Source organism: Poecilia formosa, unplaced genomic scaffold (genome assembly GCF_000485575.1).
Source record: "Poecilia formosa unplaced genomic scaffold, Poecilia_formosa-5.1.2 Scaffold29, whole genome shotgun sequence".
Taxonomy (NCBI): Eukaryota; Metazoa; Chordata; class Actinopteri; order Cyprinodontiformes; family Poeciliidae; genus Poecilia; species Poecilia formosa.
Window position 1 is genome coordinate 1653457 of NW_006799968.1, and position 15991 is coordinate 1669447.

At 39.6% G+C, this 15991-nt stretch overlaps 1 protein-coding gene across 3 annotated transcripts in view; it reads right to left on the minus strand.

Moving 5' to 3' along the window:
- LOC103136024 (unc-13 homolog C (C. elegans)) overlaps positions 1 to 15991 on the minus strand; it is a 126059-nt gene that overhangs the window by 66359 nt on the left and 43709 nt on the right. For all 3 annotated transcript variants that reach the window (XM_016669976.1, XM_016669975.1, XM_016669977.1), the window contains 5 exons: positions 13868 to 14037; positions 10172 to 10287; positions 9107 to 9270; positions 1618 to 1774; positions 1136 to 1204 (listed from right to left, as the gene is read on the minus strand). In XM_016669976.1, coding sequence (XP_016525462.1) covers positions 1136 to 1204; positions 1618 to 1774; positions 9107 to 9270; positions 10172 to 10287; positions 13868 to 14037 — 676 coding nt within the window. The remainder of the gene's footprint in view (positions 1 to 1135; positions 1205 to 1617; positions 1775 to 9106; positions 9271 to 10171; positions 10288 to 13867; positions 14038 to 15991) is intronic.

Here is a 15991-nt window from a genome sequence, read left to right on the forward strand (position 1 = left end):
CGGCTAAAAAAAAAAAAAAACAACAAAAAAAAACAAACAAAGGCAGCACATTCAAGCACTTACACCTCTTGGGCGTTTTTACATTTACTCCCAACGTAGCCACATATTTTATTCTCTTTTATTGAGCTTTATCGCGATAAATCCTTTTAAAGGTTACATCTAACAGTGGTGTGGATATAAAACGGCATATAGTTTTCATTTTCTTTTGAAAAGAAACAACCTGAAAAGTGAGGCAGGAATAGATTTTACTGTTTTATTGCATTTTTCTATTATTACTTAAAACATGAGCGGATGTGAAAAAGCAGCATCTATGGCAAAGTCTTGGGAGTTTGTTACTAAACGGGTTGTGTCGGATTGCATATCAGATGGCGATTTAATTATGAGTTATATTTATTGAATAGCAACCGGACGTTTTTTATGCATTTTATTTTAAAAAAAAGAAGAAAAAAAAAGTAGGTATAGGATGGTAGTCCGGATACATTTTAGTAACATACGGAGGAAAACTAAATCTGTAAATTACTGTGTGTCATCGCCAGAGGAAAACACGGTGGTGGCAGTATTGTGCTGTGGGGATGAGGAAGCTGATGAGATGGATGGAGCTGAATATCAAAAGATGTTGTGGATGAAGTTCACCCTCCAGCAGAACAAAACCAATCAACAACCAGAGAAAGTCTATTTAATCATAGCAGAGGATAATAATGTTTAGACTTTAAAATGGATGTTTGCAAATCTTCTCTAATCTGATCTGATTTGGAGCAATTCTGCATAAAACGCAAACATCTCTGCAAATCTGACGCAGACAAAGACTTTCTGCTGTGACTGCAGCGGCTCCACACAGTAACAACGCAGGAGGGTGAATACATACAAACACAGCACAGTTCTAAGACAAGATGTGGAAAAAAAATAAAAACATAAATGGACATGAATACGTTCGCAAAGGGCTGCATTGAATGAACAGTTGGATATAATAGAAATACACAGCAGGCGCTTGTCATTTTTCAAGGTTTAAATGTTGAAAATATCAAAAATCTCACAATTTTTCGATAAATTCTTTTTATAAAATCTCATTGCAAACACACGTAAACACCAATACTTTTATTTATTATTTTTTTTAAGAAAAAAAATTCTTACATACCCGGTATTTCGAAAGGTCGATCCTCAGAGAGTTATGCAGCTGGTCCAGCAATTTGACGAATTTTTCCCTCTGTTGGGATCAGAATTGAATAATTCAGTTTCCACCCAAAGCTCCATGCCAAAAAAAAAAATTATAACACCGCCTGGTCTGTGGTATTGCCTTTCTGCAGTGATTCATTCTTACTTCTTGGAGTAAAATGAAGTTGTTTAGCGATGCTGCCAGACTCGGCTCGGAGCCCGAAAATATTATTTGGGGTCTTGCAACATTAGCTTATTAAAAAGTTTGAATGAATGACTTTGGGAGGCGTGCCAAATAGTTTTGATTTGAAGGAGTATAAATTCCTTTAAGAACGTTGAATGTAAACTAGCACAGGAATACAAAGGTGTCAGAAAAAGACCAGAAAGTTTAACAAGTTTGTTAAAAAAAAATAAGACAACTGACACTGGACAATTCAGCGGCAGAAAAAAAAAAAAAACACTCACCCCAAAGTTGGAGGCGGCGAAGCGGTCAGACGCGGAGGCGGTGGTGGTGGTGGTGGTGGTCGTGTGAGCGAAGTAGGCGTTGATGTTGGCGAGCAGGTTGCTCATCACGGCGGGCACGCCGGGACACATGTACTTGGCAGACAGACAGGAGAAATGCCTGCAGAGGAGAACAAACAGCCATCAGCTTACTGTAAGAGTCTCAGAGAGTCGAAGAGAAACGCTTTTATCCTTTGGCTGCCAAGAAATAGACGACAACCACGTGCAGAAATACCGGACAGGAAGACGCACGCAGAGCGCCTTGAGAGAGTCATCCTCATCTCATGAAGCCCTTTCAACGTTTCAATGAATGCCATCGGCGTCGAGTCATATTGGCAGGTACGTAGGGGAAAGAAGAGGTTTTCAATTCGGAGGATTATCGTACGCTGTTAAATCACTCTTGTTGATTGTATCGCCTAATGAAATGAAATCGAAACATATTTATGTTTTAGATTGGCCCAGTCAAAGTCCAGACCTAACTCCAATCTTTCTCAGAGTACTTGCAGCAATAATTAGAGCAAAACCTTGTTCTAGAAAGCATTGATTAGATGCTATATACATCTGCATCGAAAAACCATCATATACCTTTAAATATCTGTGGGAGTTTTTTGTTATTATTATTATTATTATTATTATTTCTAAAATATAATGTCACAGCCTCATAATGCATGAAAATGTTCAAGGCAGAGAAACAAGACGCATTGCTTAATAATCCTGGAGCGCTGTATTTTCACCTTCACACCGCCGACTGTCACAGGATTCTTGTTAATGTTCTGAACAATTACCTTTGCCAGAAGAGGTGGAATGCCAGGAGTCCAAAAAAGTCTCTTCAGTGGCCAAAACAAATCATATCATTAATCAGAGATGTTGTCAAATACTGGTAATGACATGAGGGGGCTGCATAATGCATGAACCAAAACACCAAGAGGGCTGAAGGCTAAAAAAAAAAAAAAAAAGTTTCCTTTTCTTTGTATTAATGTAGACATTCACACAGTGATGCATCTTGAAAGAGGTTTTATCATTCAAACGCTTAATCTTTCTTCCGTGTCGGCTGCTTTTTAACTCGGAGACATTCAGACCTCCCACTGTACGGGGAAGAATTGTATCGCTGTGCAGATAATCAGTCAACCTGAGAGCTAAACAAAGCAAACCGGACACACTCGAGTTCACTGAAGACAAATCTTTTTTCCCATTCAAGAGGCCTTTGTCTTTCTTTTTTTTATTGTAACTGATAGCAAAAGGGAGCCCTGAGCATTAAACCTCTTGTGGGGTCATTAGCCCATCAAGGTCATATGTGAGCTGTCAGAGTAGGATGTCAAGGTGTGAAGAGAGTTCAGCTGTCTAAGGGAGGGATTTAAGGTTTTCTCTGGAAGTCAACTCCTTCTAAACGGTTTTTATTTTATTTTTGGGACTGGCTGGGAGGACTCAAGGCTGTTTTTGTGCAAGTGGACTGAGGCGTCTTTTGAAGAATTAGAGCAACTCCAAAAGCTGTAATTAGCACTTTTAAACCAATTATCGCCGCTATTTTTCTCAAAGTAACCTGTCAGAGATTTCTACCAAGACGTGGATTCCTGAAGCTAAAATGTTTTAGCAAGAGATATTCAGTGAGATGAGTGGGACATTTTCATCCTGACCGGCCAGGACTGGTGTGCCCGCTAGCGTTAACGGGATGCGCTAACGTTGACGCTCTCTGGCTCTTCAAAACGAACCCAGGTTAATGGAGAAGCTAATTAAAAGACAGGATAACAGGTAGTTTAGACCGCTACGTTTTGGTGTTTATGTGCGTTGGGTGAAACGGCAAAGGTGGGAAGCGTGTTCGAAATTAACTTTCTATCGACAGGCCTCTGACTTGTTGAGAGAGGAAGTCAAAGCCACATATCAGCTGGATTGTGCAGGAGTGAACTGGCGCTGAAGCTTGACTGCGTGATGTATTGATTATAGACAGATTTGAGGTGAAAACACGCAGAAAACACCTCTGCACTAAGCCTACTGGACAAAAATCATTTCTTGCCACTACGATAGTATACAGGCACATCACTAGACACAATCTATGGAGTTTTTTTTTCATTAGCGGTGACGTTTGAGAGTAGGAACTAAACAGAAAATAAAACCCTTTAGAAAGTGAGGTGTCCAACGCACAAACTATGTGCAACTCTTTATATATCAGCCACTCTTAAGGCCACCAAGACACTCAGGAGTACTTCAGTCCGCAGAGGTCTGCATTTGCTCAATGCAGACTTACTGTCTGGCCAAAGGTAAAGTTTTACGACCGCGTACTTGGTGTTCCAATAATAAACAGCTCAACGGGAAATGGTGTTCACATCAGACTGTTTTGTGTGCGACACCAAGACGATGATGAGGTTGAGCCAGCGGCGAGGACGTGCATCAGCCAGACTGTAACTTTGTGCTGCACTAACAGGCGTACGGCGGCTGCAGGTGGAGAAAAAAAATGGGGCTAGGCACCCGACTTGTTCACCAAGCTGAAGAGTATCCACTTGGATTGTGGGAAATGAAGGAATCTGCCTTAAGAAATGTCTGCAATCGGTACACTCAACTATGAAATGTGGCTGTGCCAGCCTGATTTTTGAAAGTTGATGTGAACATGCACGTCGTCGGCTTGATTGTAAAATTATGGAAAACCAGAGGCATCTCAGAGTGGGTTTTGTCTCTTTTTGGGTTCATAGCAGAAGCCTCTTCCCCCATCCCCCAACAAAAACTATGTGGGTTCAGGAGATAACAGGAAGGCTGGATGCTCCATGGCAAAGGTTTTCTGCTTTATCCATCTGAACTTTCCAACCTCTTTCTTTCATGAAACACGATAGTTTGAAAAGTTTTCAGCATTTTGAAAATCTCACAGTTGCAGTAACAGTCTACATTTTCAAAGGGTATAAACCGGTGTTTACGGCTAGCATTGAGAACCACGCTAATTGTGCAAAAACTCCGACCTGGCACATTTCTTGCTTTAACAGATAAGTGCACATTAAAGAGTGAAGAGAACAGATTCCTCTGAACAACTCCAAACAATCGTGCTGCTTTACAAGCCACGTGAAACGCCTGTTTAAGTCACATTCATGAATCCTGACAGAGGAAATCCAGTCTAATTATTACAGATAACACCCTGCGCCAGAAAATGCAGAGATAATAGTTTCTTTATTGTTTAAGTAAACAACACACATCTGAGGCGTCTCACGAGCCTCCGGCATGACCCGCAGCAACCAAACACCTGAATGTTTGAGACACTGAATGCAGAAAACCGAAGGCTGAGCAAAGTTTATTTTGAGGCTCACGTTTACTCATCGCACGAAAGAGAATCTTTTTTACACAACACCCGATGACTGTTGTAGTACATTTCTCTATAAATATTTTAAAGCGGCGCTGCGAAGCCGGGTGCCGGACGGGAAAATAAAAACAGGTTTCAAAACCAAGAATATCTCGCACACAGTGAGTCATTGCCTCATGAGTTATGTGGGGTAACGATTATAGATTCCCTTCCCTTTTCTGAGTGCAGTCCATGCACACACACCCACCCACACACACACACACACACACACACACACGCAAACACAAATATGCTCTCATTGGAAGGCCTATTTAATTACTCTGCTTTCAGCCTCCAAATTACCCAGCAGCACTTGGGGTAAGGCAAGCTAAGAGAGTGATGCAGGGAGAGTGATGATGGCATCCGCCGAATTCCCATGATGCTTTTAGAGCTGGATTTCCTGAGCCAATTTTCGAGACGGGTCGCATTGTGTAACCCGGTGGCTTCCCTGCTACGGTCTTCAGCGGCCAATGAGAACGCCTTCGCGCGGGATATTAGGGTTTCCGACGGCAGGAGGTCAGGGGGAGAGAAATGAGAAAAAGATATTATGAAATGAGGAGTGAGGGTTGGGAGGTGAGGGCAGCTGGTGGGGAGCAGTGATGGAGAGAGATGAGGGATAATGAAGGAGTGCGCGCTTGCAGTTCTTATGAGTGGGTGTGTGGGTGGGGGGGGAGAGAGAGAGAGAGAGAGCGACTCCTCACAGCTGCTCTGATTTATGCGGCCGTCATGTTAGGACCGACTGGGAGTCGAGGCTTTTTGATGAAAGCAGAAATTGTAACGGTGAGGGCGATCACGCATTCCCGGCGAAGCGTAATAAACGCTCCGGAGAAGGAACAGCGATTCTGAACAAGTTTCTGGCCCGGAGCATTAACTCCACCCGATGGAGCCGGTAAAAAGCCCCTCCACCCCGCCCCATCCCCTCACTTCTCTTTACGCAAGAGAAACAAAACAGTCCAGCATGCGTCGAACGCCAAACCCGAAACAACTCCTCCTCAAAAAAAAAAAACAAAAAAAAAAACTGCACACCGTACCGAAGCAGCAAAGGAGATGATGTATGTTTGTGTTGAAAAGCGAAGCAGTGAATTTTAAAAACATGATTAAACCATCAATTATTATATTGGCTTCGATTTCTATACACGCAAATCCTCTGGGAACACTAAGCATCCTGTTCTACATCATGATGCGAGGGGAAAAAATGTGCAAATCTGTTTCTAAGCGATGGAAAGTAATAAAGGTGTTGGAAAAAACTGTGTTTTATGAACAAAGTAAAGTATTTACTGTAAAAAAAAACATTAAAATGCTTCAAGATGGACATTTTCTGTGACTTAAGGAGCCGACCAAGTTCTGCCAGCTGTGAACAGGTATCACCAGGTTCTTTGTGTTCTCTGCGGTTCTTGGTTTTGATGACACCGTATGAGTTTTGTATCTGATTAAGATTGGAGGATTCCTGAGATTAATCATTAGTGGGAATGTAGATGCTGCTTGTTTGTGGATATTGTCCTGTTGAATTCTGATGCATTCATGGACCGACAGAAATGGGATGCCTCCGGCTGCTGCGGCCATTTATGTTGAATTTTAACTTTTAAAAATCACATTACTTTAGACTGCCTTTCAATTAGCTTTATTTTTGTTTTATGTCACATGTACACCATTTTATCTCTCCTTTTCTTATTTTCTGTCTTATATTTTGTAAAACACTTTGTGGTTTCTGACCTGTAAAAGGTGCTATGTAAGTAAAGCTTACTGATGTACTTGACAGTTTATTTTCTGCAGGCGGTTAGAATATACTTAAGTTTGGAAAAAAATCTGTTATTCATTATTACATGTGGAATTAGGATTACTTTGGTAACTTTTAGACACATTCATTTAAGAGTTTAAGAACATTTTTACGTTACTTTTGCAAACTTTTCCACTCTTATTGAGGGAAATAAAACAGAAATTCTACCAAAACAGTGATTATTCTGTTTAGTGATATCGGATTACTTATTATTTGTAATGCTGCAGCAGCTGCACTCATTTCTTGTGGCTATTAATGAGAGATGTTTTTTTGTTTTTTGTTTTTGTTTTTATTGAGACGGATTAGAGATTGTTAAAAGCAGCTTTGCAGAGCTAACAGGAAAGCCAATGACATGATGGCCCTACAGGGAAAGCAGGCCAATTGATAAAGGAGCTGCTGTGAGGAGAATCAAATATGCTCAGGGTCTAATGGGAAATGGGTAATAAAACTCTGAAACATGGTTAAGTACACAAGGCTTTAAAAGACCTGCTAATGCAACATCTTTAGTCAACCTGAGGTGAGAAAAGTGCTCCATGTTTCCAACATTCATTTGTTTAGTTTTAGCTCTAAAAAACTTTTATTACATGAATTCTGATGGCAGTCCAAATAAGAGCAAGACGTTTCATGAATACTGACTGCAAAGTTAGTGGCTGGTACTGCCTACCAAGTGTTTTTACCAGGAGAAAACTAGAAAAAAAGGCTGCTAACAAAGTTCAAAATGTCTGTCCCTGCACTAAGGATTGAACACTATTCTGAATAGGATTCCCACAAAGTCCTAGAAAGCAATAAAAGAAACAAATTATCATAATTTTAGGCCTTAAAAGGAGAGGAAGAGACATTTACACTTTATATAGAAGGGCTTACGTCACATTTACATCTTGAATTCATATTTTTGTTCTTTCGTTGCTTCTTCCTTGTAGATGTTTTTCTTTTTAAGAAATGTACTGTTGGCATTAGTTTGCTCCATGATGTGTACTTTCAAACTTTTAGCTGTATATTTCAATCTGCAGTTTGTGACAGAAGTAACAGGGAGGTGATATATGAAAAAGGAAATCTGTCACAAGATTAGCTTTCCATACAAATCTACTGTTACACTCCTGAAACTGGATGTACTTTGACTTTAAACTATTTAAATCAAACCAGTCATGCTGTGTTGTTAACTATTTTCATTATAGATGAATATCTTTTTGGCTTGAAAACATTCACGCTAGCATTTAGCTAAAACTAGCACCCTGAACTTACAGGTCTCTACAGTTTAGGTGTTAAAGTGACAAAAACTTTGATTCACATACGTAACAAGACTTATAATAACAATTTAGGTCGTATTTTACTAGATTGAAAGCTAAATTAAGTAAATTAAAGTCTTCCACTTCAACTTTCAGGAGGTTTGAATACAAGTGCTCTCACTAAATAAGAAATTTGATGTAAACTAAAAAATGCAATACTTCTACTATAAGATTCAACAAAACTAAGAGAAGAAACAGAAACTTTTAAAAAAACAAATCATCACAATGGAGGATATTGACGCCAACTTACTGTCATAATTTGAAGGACCTAAATCATCCTTTAAGCTTTCAAATAATGAAAAAAAACCCACATGTGTAGCCACAGTGATGCAGCTGAATGAGCAGCGTAAAGCTCCAGGGAAACGGCCAAATGCTTCAAATGCTTCCAGTACTGTTCTGATCAGTGGTCTGAAAATAGAGGATTGCTTCTAAATTAACTAATTTTATCAGCCACTTAAGGGTACACACGAGTAAATGGTCAAGACGCATTACAGATGGCAGAGGCAAACTTTTCAAAGTGTGATTCAAGTCCTCCCCCCACCCAAAAAAAAAAAATCTAGAAAATGACGTACATGTATGACGGCATCAACTCATTACTTCAACAAAATCATTACATGTAGTGTAATGTAATATAGTTAGCTATTGATCAATAGTTAGCTTAGCCATAATTTATTTCTTAAAGTAGAGTTTTTCATGTCTCTTTGTGTTTGTGTGTGGGAATGGAAGAGAAAAAAAAGAAAAAGTAAATCGACATTTGTGGAAGGCCAAGGTAACGCTTGATCAGAGAGACAGCCAGAGGGGGAAACGAGGCCGTTAACGGGTTCCCGTGATCAATGCGACCAGGGCCCGGTTTGAAGTTTTTCCCCCTCCTCCACTAACCAACAACTAATCAATCAGACGGACGGAGGAGCTCGATTGTCTCTCCCTGCTCCGATTCTGCTGAGGAGACATCTTTACAGCTCCTCTGTTCCTTCAGCTCTCCTCCCAACGTCCCACGCTCCCCTCCACTCTGCCCGATGAGACAATGACGGATTGACGAGGTAAAAGGCCATAGATCAGGGAGGTACTAACGTCATAGCCTGATAGATGGACTCCACCCCATATCTCATGGCAAATTCGTCCACTATCTCCTGAGACACGTCGTCAAAGTAGACCTTCCACGCGTCGTCCCCTTTCACCTGCGGGATCTTCACCACGCCGCCGCTCTTCACTTCAGTCAGGTAGTGGAACAGGTTCTGTTGAGGAAAAAACAACAACAAGAGAAAAAAAGGTTTGAAATTTTTTGCAACAGAGTTTTCAATGCTAGGCCGGTGATGAGGTTTTACAACGCTACGATTTCAAAACAACCAAAATGTTAATGCGCACTGCCAGTCAGCTGGCTGAAGAGAGGGTTGCTGTTCTTCTCCCTCATTTACAAGAAAGATGAGGAAAGTAAGTTTTGCCATTTGGAAATATTTTCCGGTAGAAATCACAAACTATGTAAATTAGATGGTGTGCTTTCTACGTCTTTGCATAATATATCTGTGTGTCAATATTAAAATAAAAACAAGCGTCAGATGTTGTCAAAACTGTAATAGTAAAGATATTATTTCAGCAGCAATATCAATAGTTGTTGTTTGTGGTATATTTATTTTAAAGAAAGCAGTTTAATTATGTAGATGTAGAAAAATTATTGGAAAAATTATTCTTGTTTAATTTTTAGTCAAATATCTCAGTAAACATGAAACAGAACAAAACTAACTTGCAAACAACTTTTCAGTAAGCTATTTTACCTTGCTTAAGTCAATAACTCCTTCACAATATTTTTTTTTAAAAAGTGCTCATTCCACTGGTCGATCATTTCACTTATGGGGAAAATGTCTTATTGTAAGGGGAACATATCTTCCAGTGGATCCAGTAATGTTTAAAACAACATTACAGAAATATTGATTTAGAACGACCTCCTAAATCTTACTGAAATTTTACTTCAGTCCACTTCAGGTGTACTCAGATATTTACACTAGAAACTAGACAAAAAATAAATGGTAAAATCTTGAGTTTTTGCAGGGATCTCATCTCAGCCCAGGCCCAGCAAGAGTGACTGAACCGGAGCAAGAGCTCAAATTTAGCAGAAACAAAATCACTTCTGCCACTTACCTCATGTAGACACGTGTACTGGCCATGAGGGGGCGCCACGTTCTCCTCCCCTTTCATTTCAACACTGATCTTGAGTCTGATGGCACCAGACACTGCAGACTTGTCGGTCCTCTTATCTGTTACACGTGAGAAAGACGGGAAACGTCAGTGGAAATGCTCTCGAGTTGGAAAGACATGCAGTGAAGGCCTCAAGGTTGGGAACCGAACCCAGGACGGCCGCGTTGACGACTAGTTTCTGTATGTGTGGCGGCTGCTCTACCACCACACCGAGGTGCAGCGCGCCACCGAGTATACGTTAATATGCATTAATATGCAACGTGGAAACAGTCTTGTCTCATGATAGCTATGAGACAAGCTATCATCTAAAGTCTTCCTCATGTCAACCAGAGAGACACTACAGCCAATCAGCTTCAAGGAAAATGGCCGACTGCTTTGCAAGCACCAGCCAATAACATGTCAAGTAGCACTGCACTCGGGTATTTCTTCTTCTTAAGCTGCATTTTAAAAAAAAAAAAATTCTTCATATGCTCCATGACAAAAAAAAAACAAAGGCAAATCTTCCATTAATAATTTAGAGCTACGTTCCAGTGAAAAATTCACAAAAAGAACCCTAATGGGACGGCAACACAAGCACCACTTCTGTGTCTGTGTTTGATTTGTTGTCCTGGATATTTTGCATAACACTCTACTGCCCTTTGTGTTGGTTCTGATCTGTTTGTGGGACTTGTTAACTCTAAAGCAATAAACCAATTTAATTGACCTGCTGGAAGATATTATTTATAAAAAAAAAAAAGAAAAAGTTTTATTGAAACAGACTCAGTGGATTTAGAAGTAAGATGTTTTATTTGTCATTATGTTTGTAGAACTTAAAACAGCAGTGGTGCCCTCGGTAATAAATAAGGATTTAATTATTACTAATTGAGACTGTTGCTAAAGTCTCAATCGGTCCTTAAGGTGCAGCTTAATTGGAGACAATTGATTGTAGAAAATTGTAATTGGCTCTGAATAGTTTTTTTTTTTTCCAACGTAGGTGCTGCTTGACAAATTCTCAATGCAAAACATCCTGCATGAAACAGAAATATAACAAAAAACAACAACAACAAAAAAACATTGGGTATAAAATAAATGAGAAAGGAAAATGGCCAACACCCATCTGACAGCATTTTACCATTTTCTGAAACACGCTTCCACTTAGCTGTTTGTCTTTTTACGGCTTTTTTACATTTTCGTGAACTTGGAGATGGTAGAGCAAGACAAGAATCCTCTAAAGTCCTACAGTAAAAACCACGTTTTATATGGAAAACAGGCCAGCAAATGTCTCCAGTCGGAGAAGTGACGTTAAAACATCCTTGCCAACATAAAAAACAAGATATATAAACCACTAAGAGATTAAAATCCAAATCTCTCAATGTTACAATGTAAAAGTCCTTAAACATGCTAGAAAAAAAAAAAATAGTGTCATCACAAGCTGATAGCCATAAAAGACATCTCTACTCACAGCTTCACAGCTTTAAAATCTACAAACACTTCGTGTTTCGGAAAGCGTAGAGAAAACCCCCCACACACAAACGACACAAACACACACACAAACGAAGACCTTAAACACGCAACGTTCTCACAACTGCGGGGGCTTGAAACAGCCCTCAGATCTTCTCCTTGTCTAATGGGCCAAATTTCCTCTGGAGATAGTTAGTCAAGAGTCAGGAAAGTGAAACATAATATCACGACAAAGTGACAGAGAACAGAGCTTCAAATGCAGAAAAAAACAAAAAAAAACTGAATCTCCAGATTGAAGAGGGGCTCAAGAGGCTCAGAGAGGAGGGCGCCGATAGCAGCAGCGTCCTGTTTAAACATTCGCTGTGAACGTTTAAAAAGGCGCTCAGCGGCGGTGGCGGCCAGGGGCCACTGCTGCCACAAATTGCTTCCTTTTAGCTGGAGAGGCAAATAAAGAGAGGAGCCGCCAGTCATTGGACTTTAATGGAAGTGGAAGAATTCATTATGATGGCGTTTGACCTCATGCATGTGTCACGTAACAAATGCTGTTGGGCGATATATTGTTCCAGACGTTATTGCGATAAACGATAATATTGTTGTTTTGAGACCATTTATTTTTAAGCGATGTAATGGTAATAGCGTAATAATAACGCGAGAACATATTCTCAAAGATTAATACACTTTAAATTCTATGTCTGGAAGACATTTTAAATATCCAAAATAAATGAACAAAACAGCAAATAAAATGGATTTTGAAGTCTTTGTAAACAAATGTGTCCTCCACAAATAAAAAAAAAAGGAGCCAATTGGGACCAAAACACCAAACTGAAAACTTTTATCCTCCAGTTTTTGGTAGAAAAAGAGGTAAATGATAAATCATGCCGATGGAAATTATTGAATTTGTTTTAACTTATGCGATTAATTGATTTATTGATCATTGTGACAGGCTTCCGTGTGACACCCGAACGGCGATCAGCAGCATCTCCATACGTCCCAATATCACTGGAGCACGTATTTATTTTACCGACTCGATTCAGACAGATCTCGTGCGCTCGCCACACACAGACGGATGTAAAGCGCTCCTCCTCTTTAAGCTTTAGAATACCACATAAGACAAACAGAACAGTAACGGCTTTGCTAACAGACAAGTTGTCCCACTGAACAGGGCGTGCATGCACTGCAGAGTCCATGAACTCGTTACTTGGATCTTTTGCATGAATTGCTACTCTAATGAGGTGTGGTACATATGGAGGTCATCAGCCTGTGGCTCTGCTGAGGTGTTGCGGAAGCTCCTGTATAATCCAATAATCGCTAAACTGGAAACTTTTCACTGGATCTAAAGTAGCTCGGGAGTGAATCAACACTTGGGATTTCAAAGTTACACTTGTGTGTGTGTGTGTATTAATGGGTCTTAAAGTTTTTACTTGTAAGTTTCCCCTGAAATCTTTAATGTATTTTTCTTTCTACAACAATCCCCTCAAGGCTCAAGTTATCCCTGTTCTTGTGCACCATTTTCTACTTTTTTTTCCTTCCACTCAACTTTCCGTGCTGTCATACGCCGTCCTATAAACAGCCTTACTTACCAATGACTGTCTGCTTGTCAAGCCTCATATCAGTAGGTTTTCCCCATAACTGTGTACGTCATGCAAAAAAATAGATGTATTTCTTAATACATTTTTGTATTAAATGATGTTCTTATTGGTCACAAGTAATTCAAGACTTTCTAGAAATTGAGTTTCAGCGTAGAAATAAAAGCTTGTAATAATTCATTCTGTGAAATGTGAATCTACACATGATTTTAACTTTTCTCCCCGAATCACTTTTTGATAATATTCTAATTTTTACAGTTTTCTAGGAAATTGTAAAAAAGTATATGTATATAAAAATGTGCCATAGCGTGACAAAAATTGGCTTGAAAGAAAAACACATCACTAGTGAGTAACGGTTACTGTCCTTTATTTTAAAATTTCAAATTGAGTTTGTATTGTTAGTTTTTTTTTCTATTAAATAAAAAACATCTCACTATTTTTTCCTCAGATCCTGTATTTAGAATTGTAATGGACAGCATGTCTCCTGATGTTTGTGAACTTGTCATCTAATGGAAAAACACAGTGCCATCATAATGTCAGCTATGACACACAACTCAAAAAGCAATCGGTTCGTCAGAACGCCGTGTGTTCGTCAGATTAAAAGGCAGCATACCCAGATTGTACCAAACATCCATCTCTCCGCTGAGCGTGCGAACCTCGATGATGGTCTGGCCCAGGAAGTCGTCTGACTCGCGCTTGAAATGTTGCTTCACCCGTGACTTGATGTCGTCATCTTCATCCCAAACGCGCACCTTTATGCGGTCGGTAGCGTTGTGGCATTCGCTGTGGGTCAGAAGACGATTTCACCAGGTTAGCTAAATCGCAATCACAGCAACCGAAACGCCACGCCACTGAGAGTCGAAGCTTTTCAGGCCGGGGTAATCAACAGAGCGAAGCTAAATCGCATGTTTAGGTTCAGACACTGACTGATAACGTTTTAAGTAGTGCAACTTTTAAAATATCCTCAGTTTATTTGGGGTTTGTTTCTTTTTTCAGTTCTGCTTTGCAAACCAAATGTACCATGTCTCCAGAGAGATACAGCAGAATAACTGTAGGATCTGGTCATATGAAGAGCCTGTTTTCTGCCATGGAAAGCATTTTGTGTGTAGGTAAAAAAAAAATCAAATAAAAAAAAAGGTCAAATCTGGTCTCAATTGGCTAAGGTTCTTTACTTTTGTGCACCACTTTGTTAGTATGTCCTCTGAAAAGTCCAAATTAATTCTAGCGGTTCACCGATTGCAGTTTCCTGGCCAATTGTCAATAAAAAAGCCTGATGTGCTGTAATCTGATTTTGGCCGATACCACGTATTATTTTATTATTATTATTATTATTATTATTATTTTAAATCTCACTAAACATAGCAAGAACAGTGAGGTGACTATTGATAAATGTAAATGTGCAGACATGGCCTGGTGCGCCGGTCTGTCAGTCAAACTTCTCTCACAGCAGAGCAGAAGAAGACAGTGGCTGATTTTTAGACTTTTGCTGATGCAGATAAAATCGACTTCATATATTGGTATCAGCCAATCATAAACTCCCAAAATTAAGAAAATTGGGGCCAATTTATCTAAGAAATACACTGCAGTTAAGGCTGCATCCTAACAAAATGTTAAAATGCTAATGGGACATGAACGTGTTGGCAAAACACTTGTCAAATTCTCGTCCCTAATCGTTTTTCTGTAACTTAACTCAGACTGAAACGTTAGACAGAGTCGGGCTCTGATGCTCCAGAACTGAAACCAACAGATTGCATTTCTCTTCGATGACGTGCCGTGTGAGAACGTCACCAGCTGTGGGTAGTAACTAGTTACATTTACTTAATTATATTTGCTTTTAGAACTATTTTCACTACGCTGCACGTTTAAATTTTACTTGAGTAACGTCATTATGAAGTTTCTCTACTCTTACTTCAGTAACATTCCTGGATTCTCTCCCCACTGAATGAAGGGACAAGCACGACCAGACACAGACACACACCTGCAGTTTATGTTGAAGTTTCAAACATTTTTTCCTAATTAAAAAAAACGAATTGGAAAAAATTTTGTTTCGCCTGATTTTGTTACATTTATGAATGGTCGTCATTTTTGTCCTTACAGATACTAACTTTTCCACTTAACTTTATGTTTTGCTCCATCTCATGATGTAATTTTTAAATGTTAAATGATTGATAATTTCATCAGTTACTCAGCACTTGAATATAGACTTTTTCACCAAACACTTCTTTACTCTTACTTGATACTTGAGTCATTTCTCAGACGGCTACATTTCGCTTTGAATACAATTTCTGGGTAGTCTACCCACCTCTGACTGTCACTGGGTTTATTTTAACTAATCTCTCTCTAGGAGAAGCACAGGCTGCTTGCTGCTGCTGCACTGGGGCCAGAGTCTCTGCTAAGCACACAGTAATGTATCGCACTATTAATCTGCATCCCTGTAGTAAAGGAAAAGCGTTTTATTGGAGCCACCACAGGAGTCTTTTTTACATGCGAGGAGGCTAGCCTGCAAACACGAAACATTCAGAAAATCTCCGTGGTATACAAAAATTGTTTGTCGTAACAGATGCTGCTTTACTGACCAACTGCATGAGGAGAAGACGTGGAGGAGCCTCGCATCAATTTTAAATTAATATTAAAGTCGGCCCCTGTGATAAAAAGAGAAATAATTCCACTGTCTCGTAAGACAAATAAATACCCGGTAGGCTCATTGTGGGAAAGAGTTCATTGTTACGCTAAATTA